At 39.3% G+C, this 18,562-nt stretch overlaps 1 protein-coding gene across 2 annotated transcripts; it reads right to left on the reverse strand.

Moving 5' to 3' along the window:
• Positions 1 to 999: 999 nt before the first annotated feature.
• LOC120543901 (vasodilator-stimulated phosphoprotein-like) lies at positions 1,000 to 16,435 on the reverse strand. 2 transcript variants are annotated; one of them, XM_039777277.1, is made up of 13 exons: positions 16,241 to 16,435; positions 6,927 to 7,098; positions 6,346 to 6,526; positions 5,759 to 5,804; positions 4,987 to 5,323; positions 4,669 to 4,772; positions 4,528 to 4,576; positions 4,374 to 4,416; positions 4,123 to 4,165; positions 3,861 to 3,947; positions 3,023 to 3,089; positions 2,080 to 2,137; positions 1,000 to 1,958 (listed from the first exon to the last, which is right to left on the reverse strand). In XM_039777277.1, exons 1-13 carry the CDS (start codon positions 16,243 to 16,245, stop codon positions 1,876 to 1,878), a joined length of 1,275 nt encoding a protein of 424 aa, XP_039633211.1. In that variant the 5' UTR covers positions 16,246 to 16,435; the 3' UTR covers positions 1,000 to 1,875. The 2 variants fall into 2 exon arrangements, with proteins under 2 accessions (XP_039633211.1, XP_039633212.1); XM_039777278.1 differs by lacking the exon at positions 3,861 to 3,947.
• Positions 16,436 to 18,562: the final 2,127 nt, after the last annotated feature.

Genomic DNA, 18,562 nt, shown 5'->3' on the forward strand with positions numbered 1-18,562 from the left:
AAAGGCAAGTCGCACATTACATTTCAGATGATTGTCTATTCATTTCATTTCAATCCTCTTATCAATTGATAAAACTACTCAAAATAAGTAACTGTTGCATTACTCTTAATGCATAGTTCTATGGAAACCGACAAACAATATTCCATGTTTAGATCATGAACGTTTCAAGATAACGAGATTCATTGTCACCAATTAGCGTGGAGCATGAACCAATTAGACGACACTATCTATGGATGTAATATTTCATCATTCTTTACTGTATACTGCTTATCAGACACTGTTTCTATGCTCCCATGTACCACCTTGAGACTATTTACTGTATTGACAGTACTGCACTGTATGCATGCAGCCCCTTGGAATTGCTGGTCCAATTCTGCCAACTTGTTACTCTGTAGTATTCTCTCTACTACTGCAGTACTTTTACAGGGATATATATATGTAGTACCATAATGAAACATGTATCACCCATTTTGTACTACAATATTTAATGATTGTATGAACGATGACACAGTGAAACTATGGGTAGCTTGTGTGTGGGTGCTCTAAAGTAATGTTTCAATGGTATTTCACAAACTTGTTTTTTGAACCACTGATTGTGCAAGTGCAATATTTCTTTAAATATATTAATGCACAATGCAATGTTTTGAACATTGGATAGCCTGTGTTACAAGTGATGACAGTTTTATGGCTAGAGTTTTGAAAAATGACCTCAAGGTTCTGAAATTAGTAGCAAAGTGATTATTAAAAAAAACAACTAACTTGTTTTGTTGCCTTTTCTCCCTTGGCTACCTCCCAAAGCTGTCCCCTCACCGGGGAGCCTGGTTGGATTCAGTCCCAAAGTCCACCTATTATCCGTATAGTTTGGCAACCGTAACCGCAAAACCTGTCAAATGGTACAAAACACGCCAACACAAGCGGATTCAAACCGACCACCGCTGTTGCTTCCTGATTTTTATTTTTATTTTATTTTTTCCTGCTTCAGCAACAAAGAAGCAGATGTGTTTTGCAAAAGGTTGTTTTATTTGCAGTATTTTGTTACTAGAAAACACAACCTCAATTGTAACATAACTGTTATTACACATAGCATAGCAGCATGTTTTTTTATTATTTCAAAAAGTCTTTGAAAAATGCGTCAAACAATTGCTTGTAATACATGCTATGATGGTCCTTCCTTAGTCTGCTTGTGTGTATGTGCTGCATCAGAGGAGCCTGTTTGCAGGAACTCCTCTACATCGAGAGCACTGGGCCCTGCCCCAGGTTACAGTGTATCTGTCTGCCAGCGTCTGCAACTTGGATTCAAGTTTAACACAACACATATGACAAACCAATACATTATAATGCGTTGTTAGAAGTTATACTTCCCAGGTGAAGACTTTCTGACTTGTAAATGAGTACTTTTACAAGTACTTCCTCCACCAGTAGAAGATGACTAAAATATTGCAGTATTATTTCTCTGCAGTAAGCACATAAATGAGCACAACAGCACGAGAATCTTACAGGGGAAAAGCAGGAGTTTGTTGTTTTTCTGTTGTATATGCTGTACTGGGTAAAAATAAATGGTTTTACAGAAATGCCCAAGATATGTTTGAGGTCATTTAGAAATCATGCCTCCATTACATTTGTCCACCAGAGAGCACTGGAAGTTCATTTTTCAAATGCAATATGTCTTGGTAAGTACAAAATGGAGTCATAAATCTTTAGAGAACAATGCATTCTCATCAAATGTTTGGGAATGTGTAAAAATAAATAAAATAATTGCCCATATATCTTTATCAAATTTGTGTCTTAAATGTCAATATCAGAATTGATATTTTGAGTATGTAGAAATAGCACAATTTCTATCTGCCTGAGCATTGCATGATAAAACATTCACATTTATTCATTGTTCTCTTCATCCATTCTTTGTCTTTCAGAGTCTTCACCCTTTAGCTGTGCACTTTGCAGCTCCTGGATCAGTACTGGAAGGGAAGAACAAGGTAAAATACAAGTATAACACAAAACCATTCTTTGAATATTAGTTTTATACAAGCTTCATAAATAAACCAAATGACAACAGGCAGCATACAAGTTAGTACTCACCTGTGATGATCTCCTCCTTCACTTTTTGAAGTTCTTTTTTCACTTCTTCAATAATTTCCTTAAAACACACATATATGCAGTACCATAAGACCTTGGCAATAAAAATTCGTACTTGATGAATTCTACATCATAATTAAAATCAATCAATATTTTAGTAAACAGCCTTAAAGCTATATGATAACATGGCACAATAGTGGCATCCTGACAAAAAGTTATGACTTTGCAACTGCAGTCTGTTGTGCTTTTGATGACAGTACTCCCTGGTAAAAACACATGCAGAATCTTACAACATAACATCGTTTTTAGTAGGGCTGCAACTAACTATTATTTTCAAAGTCGATTAATCTGTTGATTATTTTCTCGCTTAATCGATTAGTTGTTTGGTCTATAAAATGTCAAATGGTGAAAAATGTGGATCAGTGTTTCCCAAAAGCCCAAGATGACGTCTTCAAATGTCTTGTTTTGTACACAACTCAAAGATATTCAGTTTACAGAGGAGAGATGAAACAAGAAAATATTCACATTTAAGACGCTGGAATCAAAGAATTTTTACTTTTGTCAAACTGTCAAAATTACTCAAACCGACTAATCGATTATCAAAATAGTTGGCAATTAATTTAAAAGTTGACAACTAATTGATTAATCAATCTTTGCAGCTCTAGTTTTTATCATCTCTGTTCATTATAAACAAACGTATGGAAGAGGATTTGGGCCAATGTATTTGAGTTTAACTGACTTTTTTTTCTCAGAATTCTGACTTTGAACACAGAACTCAATACATTTTTTCACATGTGGCCCTAATCCTCTTCCGTACAAACACCACAACATTTCCTGTGCCACACACAGAAAATGATGTGGTTTTAATAAGTTAAAGTAAAACACGGAGCTTTACTGTTACATCAAGTTACAGAATATTGTTGAACGTTCAAATAGATCAACCAACCTGTTTGATTCTTTCCATATCACTATCACTTCCTGCACCATCAGAGTTCTTTTTCACCACCTTCAGTCTGAGATAGAAAAATAATTTTTACACTTAGCCAAAACTGACCCTTTGAGATCAAGAAGGTCTTTTCAAATAGACAGCTGGCCAGGAGAAGCAGCATACTTTATTTCCCAGAGAACAAAAGCATTTTATAGGTATTGGAAAATGTTAGAGTGAGAGAAAAAGGGAGACAGCAATCAACAGATAAAAACAGTAAATATAATCAGTGTTGAGCATGGATCTTCCATTGTCCCAACAACTGCTTATACTTCAGTAAGAAGAACCACTTTCTAAAGTCTTAATAAATGCATTTGAACCAGAACCTGCAGATAGTATAATTTAACTGAAAATTTCCAAACATTATGGTAACACATTACTTCGGTAGACCAATGCTCACTGACTCATTACTGCTCTAATATTTGGACTTCATGAGAAGAAACTCCCCCCAATTTATGTTCATGCCCATAAGAAAGAAATGTAATGAATGCAGTTGCAGGGCTCTATCATGGCAACAAGTTGTGAGAAGACTGTCACCAAAGCAGCTTAGAAACAAGTTTTAGTCTCTTGCTATATTTACAGCCTCCGACGTAAACCACCAAATGTCGAGTGCTTAGTTGTTGTCATGAGTCATTTTTTTTAGCAGCACAACACTAACTAAAACAGCAGTGATACGAATGCAGAGCTTATTTCATTGGCTCATACTGCAGTAAGCATACGAAGCAGAGAGCCCGAGAAGTAACATCTTGGGACAGGAGGAACCTTAGCAGCAGGTGGGGACAAAGGGGGGGACTGATACCTGGACACTGGGGTAGCGGCAGAGTTAGAGGAGGAGGTGGAAGTGAAGGGGCTGGAATCCTTTTGATTGCTGGTTAAGGATTTGGGCCTGTTGCAAAAACATGCAGATCCTTTAAGACAGCTGCTAATTGGGTTTTTGAATTTCTATGGATAGCTCAGGGAAGACTTATTTAGCACCAAATATGATAGGTGTCTATGGAATGTACTGTAATGTAACGATCAATCATGTTATATAGTGAAAGTTTAATGGATCAGGTTCTTACCTTGAAATAGTGGCTGATTTTTCTTTGGGTTTTCCATTGATTTCTGATGAAATATGATTATATATTATTACTGTACATGGTCATAAGATACAGTATGACGCATTAACTATTAAGTTAAGCCAATATTTGGTTGTCAACAAAGAATAAACCATTAAGTAGCACGTTGATTTGAAAACCATATATGTATTGTGATGATAAAACACACTATAACAGCAGTTGGCTGCTTCCATGGGGAAAGTGACATTACTCACCTCCTGGTCCTGAGGATTTTGATATTGAGGAGTCAGAATCCTCCTGTCATGTACAGACAAAGTCATACACTTATATTTTAGATTTAACTGCTCATTATACAAATATTACAGAATGCTGAGTGGAAAGCAAATATTCATGAAATCACTGACTTACATTGTGAGGTTCTACATTTTTTGCAGCAGGATTATCAGCAGCTTTCCTCCTATTTAAAAAAAAAAAAAAAAAAAATTGTATTATAGAAGTCCCTAGCATCAGATCATCACACCCATCAATGTCTCTTAAGTAACAACTTACCTCCTAGCAAGCATAGCACTCATTTCTCCCATTAGACACCCTCCTCCACCTCCACCAGATGAAGATGCTGATTTGGGGGATGGAGCTGCTGCTCCTCCCTCATCCTGGACACACAAAAACACCTCCAGTCACTATGTTCACATACATTTGGGTAATTGATCAGCTTACTCAGCCTGTCATTTACAGGAACATGAAAAACTATCATCCATGATTTCTGTCAGGCTGCATCTTTTTCATACAGTCTTATCAGCAGAGCAAGTGTGCATCTTGGTAATTGCATTGGTGGAGTACGCAAAGGAGAAAATGCATGTACCTTACCTTGACTGTTTTACGCAGTTTGGCTCCTGCCAGAGCTGCAGCCAGATCATTTCCACCTCCACCTTCACCTCTGCCACCTCCACTTCCTCCAGCAGGGGGCGGGGGTGGTGCAGGTGGGACCATGCCTCCGGGAGGAAGTGGTGGAGGAGCAGGTGGGCACGGTCCCGAAGCAGGTGGTGGGGGCGCAGGTGGACACGGTCCTGAGGAAGGTGGTGGGGGTGCCGGTGGGGTGTGTGGAGCGGCCGGCTGGGCAGGAGGAACAGCAGGGGCAGCTGCAGCAGTGGAGCTATGCCTCTCTCTCTCCAGATGCCCCTTCTCCTGCTGTTCCTGCCTCTGTCTGGACAGAGATCGACAGATAATTCTAATGTCGTGAAGCCTGGAAGCTTTTAAAAGCCATTTCATATTCACGTTTGGCTTTTTCCATAGCTTTCTTAAATCTGTGCAGAACAGTGCAATTTAGCACTGGAAGGATTAGTTTTGATTAATCATTTATGAAGCACAATAGCCTACACAGGTTACATCATAGCTTCCATCTTCTCAAATGTGTGGATTATCAGGTAACCAATGTAAACAGAATATCTTCGGATCTTTGAATGTCGATTGTTAATACAGTCATTCTGGTGTCAACTTGGGCTTTGGCATATGGTGGCATTTTTCATAATTTTCTGAAAAGGTTCTAAATAGATAACTGAATAAAATAATCAAGACCGCAATCAATGGTGAAAATAAACAAATACAGATGAGTTGCAGTATCATTTATAATAAACCGTACCTTTTCTCGGGCTCCAGCTCATATGCAGAGGGTCCATTCTGAGGGCCTGGACAAAAACATTGTGTGTAATTCATACGTGTTCTCCTCTGAATCAAGACTATTTAAAATAAACAAAAGCAGTAGATTCAAGCATGGTTGTAGTCCAACTAAAACTCAACTAAATTAGATATATTTTGATAGCATACATTGTATGTGTTATCAAGCTGATAGAATGTACATTCGCAAGTACTTTTGATGCAAATAATTAGGCACATTTGATTTTAGCTTATCAGTGAGTATCAGGAAAAAATGTATTACTCTTTTAACTGAGCAAAAGATATGCTAGTGCCAACTTTATCATAACAGTATTAAGCAATTAACACAGCAGGACTAACAAAAATAAAAAAAAATTCCATGTGGTGACTTATTCATTCTTTTAACCAGTAGATAGGCGGTTTCCTTTTAAAAGACACACAGGCTTTGATTTGGGTTTATGCTCTAGACATGGCAGCATGGTCACTACATAAAGATTACAGCATAACTTACACAGAAACACTTCAAACTGCCTGACTTGGATTTAATGTGCTTTCTTGCCCTGCTGTGTTTACCTGCGCCTGCTGGTGCACTGAGAACCTCTAATGCATGCATCATTGAGTTGGCAAAAAGGATAGCATCCTCCTTATTGCCAAAGTTCAGCCCCCACACCTGTTTGGGATCCCGCCACTGGTGGAAACTTGGTGTGGCTTGATTATACTTTATCCCTTTGATAATGGGACAGTTGATCACCACCTGCCATTAACAAAAAAGCACAGGATAGTGACTGTATTGAGGATTTAAGACTTTGGTGGTCATAGCTTATTATGTCATGTACAATGAAATGCAACTTAATGCAATTTGGACAGAAAGGCCAGATGTGAGTTGGTTTCAAATGTATGATAATTTGTTAGTTTATGGTTTTCACACTTGAATTGCATTAGACTCTTAGCTGTAAGTAATATGTTGTTTTCCATTGTCATCCAGTACACATCCAGTGTGACTAAAATCCACTAGATGGTGATGATACTGTATTGTTCAAAAGGAGCACAGGAAATAATTTCCCAAATGATTTTAAACAAAACAACATTGCATCAACTTTGATTATTTAAACATTGCTGAAAGGATTAGCAATCTCTGGTAGCTAATCTCTTACCTGCTGGTCGGCCTGCAGTTTGCGGCCCACTATTCTGAAGGTTTTGGCCACAGGGTTGTGATAGATCTGGACGCGGCTGAAGGAGGGACTGTCAGATCCAGCTGGCACCCACCGCTTGTTGTTGTCATCATACAGCATGACTGTTGCCCTCACTTGGCAGATACTAGACTCACTGTGGGAAGGAGAAATTATGAGAACAAGAGTGTGGAAGGAAGTTGAGAGCAAGAAAATATAAATCCAGGACAACCGATAAAGCGAGGCTTGACCTAGTCTAATCAGTGCATCCTGGCTTGGTGCGTTTTCACATGAGAAACACATGGGAAAGACTAGGTTGAGCCAGACTGAAGTAATTAAAAAAAATATAAAACGAAACCCGGCCGCTGTAATGAAACTGCGAGAGAAAGCGTGGCAGACGATTACAGACCGACTGAATGCGTAAGTAGCCTAAAAATATACATTTACTGACCACTGCTCTGAACTGAAACCGTCATAATTTGCAGAAATTATCAGTTGTACTTTTTGCCTTAAAAGTTAGACAGCCTAATATTACTCAGGAAATTTACCATTAAGATCAATTAAAACCACGAATCTACAATTCTAGAATATGATGCGTAAATATCTGTCTCACTCTGTCTCTCCCTTTCTCTCCCTTTCTCTCCTATGGGCTGAAATATAAACCCTTTTTTTTTTTTTTTAAAAAAAAAAAAACTTTTTTTTTTTAAAAAAAAAAAAAAACTCTTTAAATGGTTTATTTAATATCTGTAGTTCATTTTTTTTTTTCAGGCATTGTTTCATTCGTTATTATATACTTTGTCTTCCTGTATATGTAGGCCTAGACCAAGAACAAGGAGACCCTAAGAGAAATTGGCTCTTTAGTCTAGAAACTATAAAGATAATTAAGTGATAAATTCAATGCATACTGTAAACATGACTTAACAGTGTATTCATCAGTTATTTCCCGCCAGCAAAATACAAGAACATCAAAACATTGAGGTGTCCTTTCCCTGTTTCATGAATGTACTGTATGTACAGTAGCCTCAACTATGTATATAGTCACTGGTCCAGTGAACTAAAACTATAATTTAGGAGGATTGTACAACTAGGACAGATTTTTATAATTGTACAATCCTCCCAAATTATAGTCCCAGTCTACTGGACAGAACACACATTGTGTGCTAAGAATGGATAGAAAGAACAGATTTTTGCCACGTTGAACAATCATTTTCTTGGCTGCAGTTGAGCAAGCTAGCCAAATCTTCCTCTGTCTCTCAAGGAGGTGTAATTTAGAGTAATCAAGTAACAAAACAATCCGGTCAATAGGGATTAGATATCCTATCACATTAGATAGTATTGATTTTGTTTTATGCCAGTACTCATGCACCTGTTCACACTCCCAGACCATATGTAGGAAAGTTCCAGTTTGTTGAGGTTGACAGAATGTTCAATAGGGAGTGGGAATGGCTTTCAAGACGTATCTCTTCTGAGGAGTCCAATGGCATATGTTGATATGGATATACTGTTGATTTGGGTTTTTGGAACAGTGAAAAATGTCCCAAACTGTCTCCCAATTAATTGTGTTCCCCTCAGGGCACAGCTCTCGCTCCCATTTCTTTACTATTGGGAGTTCTCCTATGGATATTTGCATCAGTTTTAGCATAAATCCTGGACACTAATCCTCTCACAGGAAAATCAACAAACCATTTAATGACTGCGTGCGCCTCAAGACCCCCATGGCACTCCATAACATTTTAGGGCTGATCTTAAAGGGAAACTTCACCGATTTAGCATTAAGCTTTGTATCAGTAGAAACCCGGTAGTATTTTTAAATGACCGTGCTTCCCTCCCTCATGTCCTCCTGAGAGGGGAGATCTCTGTATTGTGGGTCTGGAAAAAAGCCTCAGATGACGCAAAATGACGACTTTTGCGTCATCTGAGGCTTTTTTGCCGAGAGGCAAAGGACTACAGCCAGTATTAGGAGCCACTTTCGCATAGCCCATAGGGGGTTGGACTGTTGGCTTTTTCCGGAGATTGCCGAGGAAAAAATGAGTGTCAGCCATCTTGAATCCTCGCTTAGCTTCTCAGCAGGAACTGTTCATCCCGAAGGAAATTTTAGAACAACAATTATGTGCATTCAAACTACCGCACACGTGTACCACCGGGATACATTGGTACAGATCGGAGAATATGCAGGACACTTTATTACAGACACAATACTCGACACACTACGCGAGCTTCGCCTGCTATGGAGACCAGCGGTGGTGCTCGATGCCTCTGGCCAGTAAAGGGACCTCATCAGCGGGGAGCATTGAACGAGTGTGCCGGTGGAAAGCTAACTCTAGCCGGCCACCTGTTCCATCAATCCTGCTTGCAAGTGTCCGCTCATTAAACAAACTGGACTACATCCAACTTCAACGAAACTCCCAACGCGAGTTCAGAGACCGTTGTGTTTTTGTTGTTGTGGAAATATTACTGTACCGGACAATCCAGCCGGCTGCTCTGTCACCGGGTAAGACTAGCTACTGGAGGTGGGCTGTTACCACGGACTGCCTGTTGCAGAAATGGGGTGATTTTTATTCAACTAACTGCTAACTGCTGGTGGAGTTTGTGACTGTAAAATGCCGACCATTCTACATCAAAGTAGAAGCAAATTTACGTCTGTGTTTATACTCGATGTTTATACTACAGCCCACCAAGAGCTAATGCTAGTAGCTATGTGTTAGCCTTCTTTTATTACATGGCTTGGTTGAATTCTAATGTAGAATGCGGTCTGTTATTTCTTGTTATACCATGGTCTGGGTGAATACTCGATTCTGATTGGCTGCAGGGTGTCCATTAAAAAGTGATATAGGACACCTACTAAAGGAGTTCGGTGAAACTGACTGTTTACTGTTCTAAATGAATGCGCTACATTAAATCAATAAGGAAATGTGGATTTATTATTTCCAACTCGTCCTCTGAACACCACAGGATGGCGCTAAAACACACAGGCTGCAAGAAGTAAGTTCTACTGGCCCTCTGGACCGACTCAGTTTCACAGAGAATAACGTTATCTCACATCCCGTTCACTGTTCAGCTCGCTGCTTCAGGCTGCGCCGCTGCAGCCGACAGTAATGTTACACATCGCGGATCAAATTCTTCGTAAAAGTCGTTATATTGTTTTGGGGACAATGACATGGCTGGATAGCTAGCTTGTCTTGTTGTTCAACATACTGTCAAATTATTTTTACTGATTGCCAACTGTACACAATGTTATTGACTTTGGATCTTGCTAGCATAGCATTAGCTTTCTGGCTCGTAGCTAAACTGAAGGGTTCTATCAGCTGAGCGGACTATATAAATATCTCCGGTTGCTAAGGGAGGCAAGTCGTAGCTAAGGTTCTTCCTAATTCCTGGTGGAGAGAACAACGTTTGCATTACATAAGAACCTGATGGATGGGAATGATTGTTCCAGGTATTAGTCAAACCGTCAGGCGTAACCAGGGAAACTGAGTTATTGTTTGGATAAACTTTAGATTTCGATTGTAAAACTAATTAAAATGTGAACTAATGTTTTAAAAATATGTTATTTGGCAAGTGACCATGGTATAAGCGGGTTAATGCCCTTCGAGGTGTCGAAGTATTGTCAGGTATTAATGGACGACGGCGAGGCGCGGTTGCCTCACCTCGTCGGGCATTAACCCTTACATAACAGACCGCTGCTAAGGATAACACACCGTTGCCATGCATAGCAGAGCGTTCCCATGGACACAGTTCTGTTCACTCTGGAGCTATCAATCAATCCGCTGAAAAAAGTCCAGATAATGTATCGGCTGTGGCAAAAAGTATATATTTTAAATGTGTAACACCACTTGAGCCACGGTGAAAAGTTTTTTCGTGTATATGGTTGAAATGACAATAAAACACACTTGTTGAGTTGATCGCCTCACTGTCTGTAAAGGGTAGGCGTGGCTTGGGAGTAGACGCTAAAGCAGCAAAGCAAGTGCATTCTGGGATTTGGTGTCTTTCATCCACATGAGCCAAAAACACATTTTCTGGCTTTTCTCGGCCTAGAAGCCACCAATTTCTAAAAGAAATTCACATTTCTACTACATAAGTGACCCAATTTAAAGATATATTCATATTTCCAATGGTGAAATATTCCTTTAAGCGCAGATAAAAGTAGAAGGATGTCCTGGGGACCTCAAAACTAGCTCTCAGGTTCCTAAAAGAGCTAAACCTGCCTCTTCTTGACCCAGAGGAGGCAGAAGAACTGGGTCAACCTATAACGTTAGAGGAACTCAAATCAGCGTTAAAAACAGCTAAGAAAGGGAAAACACCGGGGTTGGATGGAATTCCAGCGGAACTCTTACTACAGTTCTTTGACACACTAGGACCTATCATTTTACAAACTTTAACCTCGGCCATAGAGAAGGGCACCTTTCATCAACAAACCAACACTGCACTAATTTCGGTCATACACAAAAAGATACTACGGAGTGCTCAAATTACACTGCCTCATTGGGACTGATATTAAGCTTTATTCCAAAGTCTTGGCACTACGCCAGAACGCTTCATCGAGAAGCTAGTCTACCCTGACCAATCAGGGTTTATACCAAAGCGTCAAGCTGCAAACAATATACGCAGATTACTCCATGTAATAGAAGAAGCCAAAAACCTCCCAACGATGCCAGCAGTTTTATCACTGGACCCGGAAAAGGCTTTTGACCGCCTAGAATGGAACTACCCGTGGCAAATAATGGAGAGGCTTTGTTTGGGAGTCAAATTCATTGACATGGTACGTACTTTATATGCGAATCCCACAGCCATAGTCTCAACCAATGGCCTGCATTCACAGCATTCCCCATCGCGCGGGGCTCGAGACAGGGATGCCTGCTATCTCCCATGCTATTTGCGATCTCTCTTGAACCGTTAGCCCAGGCCATAAGGCAAAATAAAATATGTAATGTCCAGATTAAATCCAATAACAAGTCAATATCGTTATTTGCAGATGATATTTTACTGTACATATCTGACCTTGAGGACTCTGTTCCAAAAATTCTTAAGATCTTTAACGAATTTGGCTCAATCTCTGGCTATAAAATCAATTGGAATAAATCTAATCTGCTCCTGTTGAACAACAAACAGGTGACATCAGCTATTAGTGATACAATACCAACCCATGCATCGCTACAGCGAGTTGTCCAGGACAACTATGAAACTATACTAAGTAGTGTTCAAAGGGATCTGACTAATTGGTCGGTGCTGCCGGCATCACTACGGTCCAGGATTGCTGTGGTTAAAATGAACATAGTTCCTCGTGTGAACTTCTTTAGTACAATTATCCCCTTACCCCCACCAATACATTTCTGGAAGAAACTTGATGCCGTAATCCGGCAGTATATTTGGAATAGTTAACAACCTAGGCTAAAATACTCTACCTTGCAACGTACCACGGACACGGGAGGCTTGGCCCTCCCTAACCTTAAAGTGTACCATAGAGCCTTTCAGCTACGGGCCCTCAGAGTGTGGAACCAGTGGAGTGACGGAGGTATTTATACTCTAGACCAGTTATTCAATGGGGAAGGTATGTTGAGCTTTGAGTACCTGAGAACTAGCTTTGAGATCCCTAGGACATCCTTTTTCCTTTATCTTCGCTTAAGGTCAGCCCTAAAATGTTATGGAGTACCATGGGGAAACAGTCTCGAGACTCACCCAATCATTGAATGGCTTGTTGATTTTCCTGCAAGAGGATTGGTGTCCAGGATTTATGCTAAATTAATGCAAGTATCTGTAGGAGAACTCCCAATAGTAAAGAAATGGAAACGAGAGCTGAGCCCGGAGGGGAATGTAATTAATTGGGAGACAGTTTGGGACAACATTTCCCACTGTTCCAACAACCCAAATCACCAGCAGATTCACTTCAACATATGTCATAGGACATATTGGACACGTCAGAAGAGATACGTCTCCAAAGGCATTCCCACTCCCTATTGCACGTTCTGTCAACCTGAACAAACTGGAACTTTCCTTCACATGGTCTGGGAGTGTGAACAGGTTACATGAGTTTTGGAATAAAACATCAGTAATATCTGATGTGATAGGATGTCAAATTCCTACTGACCCGATTGTTTTGTCACTTAATGATGACTCTAAATGACATCTGCTTGGGAGGCAGAAGAAAATTTGGCTAGCCGGCTCAACCGCGACCAAAATGATGGCTCAGTGCTGGCTCCCCACCCCCCCACCTCCTCGAGATCGCAGAGGGTGGGAGAGGGTTGTTATTCTTGTTCAGTTGTGTTTGTATGTTCTGTATGTTTAAAAATATAGAAAAACAATAAAAAATGTATCATTAAAAAAAAAGAACTAGCTCTCAGGTTTTCAAAACTCAACATACCTTTCTCATTGAATAGCTGGTCTAAAGTATAAATACCTCTGTCACTCCACTAGGTTACAGGCAAAGGGTTTGTTACCAGACATTAAGTGTGCATTGTGCCTTATTGGGGTATTCAAATACCACTTATTGGTGTAGCGTAGTTGCTCCTCCAGTGTGTTGGTGATAATAGGGCCATGGGCAAGCATACACTTTTTTGGACACACACCTGCAAAGATAAGATCTTGCAGTCTTAGACTTCCATTGAGGTTTTGCTCTATTTCTCTCCATGGAACTGTAGATGAGGGGTCCATCCACACTCAGAGGGCCCGTAGCTGAAAGGCTCTGTGTTACATTTTAAGGTTAGGGAGGGCCAAGCCTCCCGTGTTTGTGGTACGTTGCAGGGTAGAGTATTTTAGCCCAGGTTGTTTATTATTCCAAATATACTGCCGAATTAAGGTATCAAGTTTCTTCCAGAAATGTATTGGTGGGGGTAGGGGGCTCATTGTACTTAAGAAATTCCCACAAGGAACTATGTTCATTTTAACGGTATAAAATCCTGCTATATACTCCATTACAGTCTGTTTCCGGCTGCAACGGACTGTACAGAGACAGTGAGATCCAGTGTTGCCAACTCTTTTCCAATGACAGTAACTAGCACTAAATCCAAAAGTCGCTAAAAGTCGCTAGATGATGTCACGCCCTCATTTGCAAATTGGTGATATCATTGTGTATCATTTGCATAAAGCTTAGTGGCTGTGTTGGCTAACTGCCTGCTGCTCCGAGCCAAAGGGGAGAGGAAGAGAGACCACGTGCTATTGGCAAAAGAGCCGTGGACTAACTTTGCCGTGGACCGTGCAGCATGTATGGGAATGAATACGATATTATAATATATCTCGCTTTTCGCCTGATGGCCTGAAGTTGCTAAATTTGTTGCTAGTCACTTTTTAGAAATAAAGTTGCTAAATCTAGTGTGAAAGTTGCAAGTTGGCAACACTGGCAAATGCATAGACGTGGAGACCCAGCAATCAAAGCAGATTGGGCCTTTCTGGAGTGGGGCTTATAGACCACAATCTATAAGGGAGAGAGAGATAATATAAGTATGAAGTATAATAGGTCTCCTTTAATATTTGAGAACTTGAGTGTTTTGTATAAAAAAAATTACATTTCTCAAAGCAATGCACCGAAAAAGATTTTAGTATGGGTGTGGCACACATATCGAAAAATGTCAATGGATACAAAGCCAACAGTGATTGTTTTGAAAACTAAACTCTTTCACGGTCGGCCATAGATTATATAAGTAACTGACATAGTATAGATCTGATGGAGGGCCTATTCCAATTCATTCAAAGTAGTAATAACATTTAAAAATACTCCTTATTACAAATAAAAGTTTTGCATTTAACATTACGCTTGAGTAAAAGTAACTTAGTAACATAAGTAAATTGTATCATATCTTTTATACCACTCATACAGTATGTTTGGGATAAAAAATATAATCTGCAAAAATAGCTGTCAAAAAAATTTAGTGACAGAAAAAGTACATTATTTCTTCTTTAAATGAGTCCCTCCAGAAAAACGCAATTATGCGATTGCATAATTCAATGCATAATCAGCCAAAGTCCGCATATTCATGCGGGGTCCGCATTTTTTCAAATATGCCGCACTTTCGCCGCATAAATTGCCGATTTCCGCGCAAAATATGCGGTGCTTGCATGATTTCATAATCCCAGCATTTTCGTTGCAAAAAAGTCACATAGCAGAAAGTTGAAAAAATGTTGCGTTTACTTCACTTTAACTTTACTTCAAGAGCAGCCATTTTCCCCTGTTGCCATGGGAACGTTATGAAGCGACGTGAACATCATCGAAAAGCAGGTGTTGGAGGTTGAATTTGACATGTACTTTGAGTCTCTTAAGTTGGTATCAGAAAGCTATCTTAATATCTGAGGTCTACTCACATTTCTTTGTCTAAGTGCTCCTGCTGTCTGTATTATTAACGATTTTTGAAAGTCTGTCTCTTTTGTATCTTTTATTTCCCTCTGTTTAGACTATTAATTTTATTTTTACTTAAATATTATATTATTTTTATATATTTTTGTATCTTATTTGTTTACTTATTGCAATGACTGAATATCTGTAAACTATTTTTGGAAATTAAGTTAAAAAAGCAGAGTGTTGGGGGAATCACTTTTTCTTCTCTTTTTCATCAAACTGCAGTTTTTGCAAGTTCCCGCAATTTTTGCAAGTTCCAGCATTTTTTGCAAGTTCCCGCAATTTCATTGCATAAAATTGCATAAATATCCCGCATATTCCATCGCATTTTTTAAGAAAACGTGCCGCATAATCAAGGATTTTTGCACATACATATTTGAAATAGAATATTTTATATGTAACCAGGCATTTGTAAAATCCTTAAATTAATTTGTATTGGATAAGATTGAATGCTTCCAGGAAATAGTAAGGAAATAGAAACAGTAGTACAGCAAGATACTCTATACTTTCTATACGATTTCTATACTCTGAAGCATTATGACAATGAGTTATTTTCAGTCTACTTGTTGTTGCAAAGTCTGTAGCCTGTGGTTAATATATACTTCCTGCCAAAAAGGTTTTGACCACTTCCTGTGCTGAGCACAATGCTACCTAATAAGGACTGCATTATTACCTGTCATTGATATAGATACATTCTCAAAATCATTCAGTCCTTTATTTTTTTTTTTTATTTTATGATATACTCTGTCCACACAAAATACAAATAACTGTAGAAACAGAACACTTGCTTTACAGCAGGAAATGTACTGTAATCGGAACTGCGGAGCTTGTAAAGGAAAGTGTAGAGTTGATAGAAAACAGCACTGTTCTGCCTATTTTCAGTTATTCATGCATGAGGCATTTAAAATTATTTGGGGAAAAAAAACAGTTTTGAGTGGATTAACATTATCACTGTTATTACAAAATTGCTTACCCCATATTCCTGCTGTAGTCAGTATCCTAAGTTTCACTTGCTTTATAACAATCTGCTTATTCTCATTAACTTGAATCCTCACTCTCACGAGTACATTTGTTGTCTATTCAATGAAGTCTGCACACCTTCATCGCTCTCTGTCATGACATTGTTTAACACCAACCACTTGCACTTCTGCCTTTTTATTGTCATTTCCTAGACAGGTTTTTTTTCTCTCTTCCTGTTCACTTCTACTTCACTCGTTCATTTGAATTCTTATTTTCACACCTCCCCCTCTTTCTGTCTCTGTGTGGCATAGTTCTGATTTCTGTCTGCTTTCTTCCATTCCTTCATACAGTTCTTTTTGTGTGTGTGTGTGTGTGTGTGTGTGTGTGTGTGTGTGTGTGTGTGTGTGTGTGTGTGTGTGTGTGTTGAAGGACAACAAGATTAGTACTTCTTCAGATAAAGAGTTGGAGGCGTCACATGTTGCTGTTCAGTGCAACTTTCCGTGTGTTATTAATGTTCTGTAATAATAACTGTATAAGTTAGTAGTATAACTGGATGTTGAAGTAGTAGTTGTAGCAACCGTAGCAACATTACTAAACGCACAGTTGTAGTAGTAGTAAATGTACGTTTTTGCAGTATCTGGGTCAGGGGTAGTGAAGGGAAGCAACATGAAATTGTTCTGAGTCACCTCAAAAAAAGGGAACTGCCAAACTATTAAAGTAGCTCTCACTCTTGATGATTCTTATGAATGCATTCATTTTTTGTAGGCCTATATTCAAAAAAACATGACATGTCTATGCTATCGAATGTACTCGACACGGTGGTCATGTAACTCATGTTATTACAAAGTTTGTATGGGTTATCCCTTCAGTCTCACAGCACTACAAACCAGCACTTCACTTCCTCCTAGTGCTGTGGTAGCAATGAAAGAAGAACTACGACCTTCATTATTTCTGCTTCTAAGGGACTGAATTAACATTATCATTTTGTTAAGTATCATACAAGGCAAATTGTCATCTTGCCAGTATGAATTACATCGATTTCAAGGCATTAAAATGGTAGATTTCACATAGACTCATGTCACAGATGTGCTGTGTGTTGTTAAATATATACAGTATATACACACTATAAAGTTGCAACTACAAAATCTGACAAGAAAGTTTGACAGTGTGTCGGCTACTTGGTGCACATCCCAATGCTAATATTACCTGTATAAAGTCAGCTGTGAGCTGTATAATCAGAGACATTGCTGTTACACTTACGATTGTTGGTAGTGTAGTACTTCTCCATAAGATTGCAAATTAAACATGTTTTTCATGTAACCTTGAGTGCTTGTGTGCGTGAACCTGACTGACATCTTGTTAGTGGCCAGCTTTAGCCACATCTAAGTGTTGTTCATTTCCTCTTACCTCTCACGATTACTCTGCTGTTCCTCATTCTCCCAACAATCTGCAGCAGTACATAATACACTACAATGTACACAATGCACTATGCAATGCATACAAAAGTAAACAAATTTGTTTTACACTATTTTGTTTGCACTATAAATATGTATAATAGCAATACCAAAAGAGCTTTTTGGTAGGATGAAATACCTCAATGAAAGCTTCTTTTTTTTTGTACAATTGGCATTAGAACCATAAAGCCACTGTGTGTTCAGAATGCATTTGCTCCAAAACAACTTTATAAGTGGGTTCAGTATGTCATTAGGGTATTCAACACATCTAGAGGAAATCCTATCTTAGATGCCTCAGACACTCGCCATACACATTCACTTTCAATTCAATTCAGTTTTATTTGTATCAAATCATAACAAACAGTTTACAGATAGAGTAGGTCTAGACCACACTCTATAATTTACAAAGCCCCAACAATTCTAATAATTCCCCCAAGAGCAAGCAGTGCGACAGTGGCGAGGAAAAACTCCCTATTAGGAAGAAACCTCAGACAGACCCAGGCCCTTGGTAGGCGGTGTCTGACGGTGACGGTTGGGGATGTGATGAACAGTGGCAATAATAGTCACATTAAAGATAATGGAACAGTGACTTAAAATGGTAGTCGTAGTAGTTCATGTCATATCAGGGTGCTGCAGGGCGTTAGAGGACGCAGCATGACATGCAGGGCACCGCACAGCTTAGCAGGGAGTGCAGCAGGACCACGGCGACAGTTGCAACCAAGATTTTGGTGCCAACGTATATGCTGGGTGGAAAAAAACATAAGGACTCTGGGGAGTAAACTCCTCAGAGCTAGGTTAGTAACAAGCATTTCTGGGACGGGATGCACACAAATGGAAAGGGAGAGGAGAGAGCAGCTCAGTGTGTCAAAAGAAGGAAGTCC

Source organism: Perca fluviatilis, chromosome 16 (genome assembly GCF_010015445.1).
Source record: "Perca fluviatilis chromosome 16, GENO_Pfluv_1.0, whole genome shotgun sequence".
In the NCBI taxonomy this organism is placed as follows: Eukaryota; Metazoa; Chordata; class Actinopteri; order Perciformes; family Percidae; genus Perca; species Perca fluviatilis.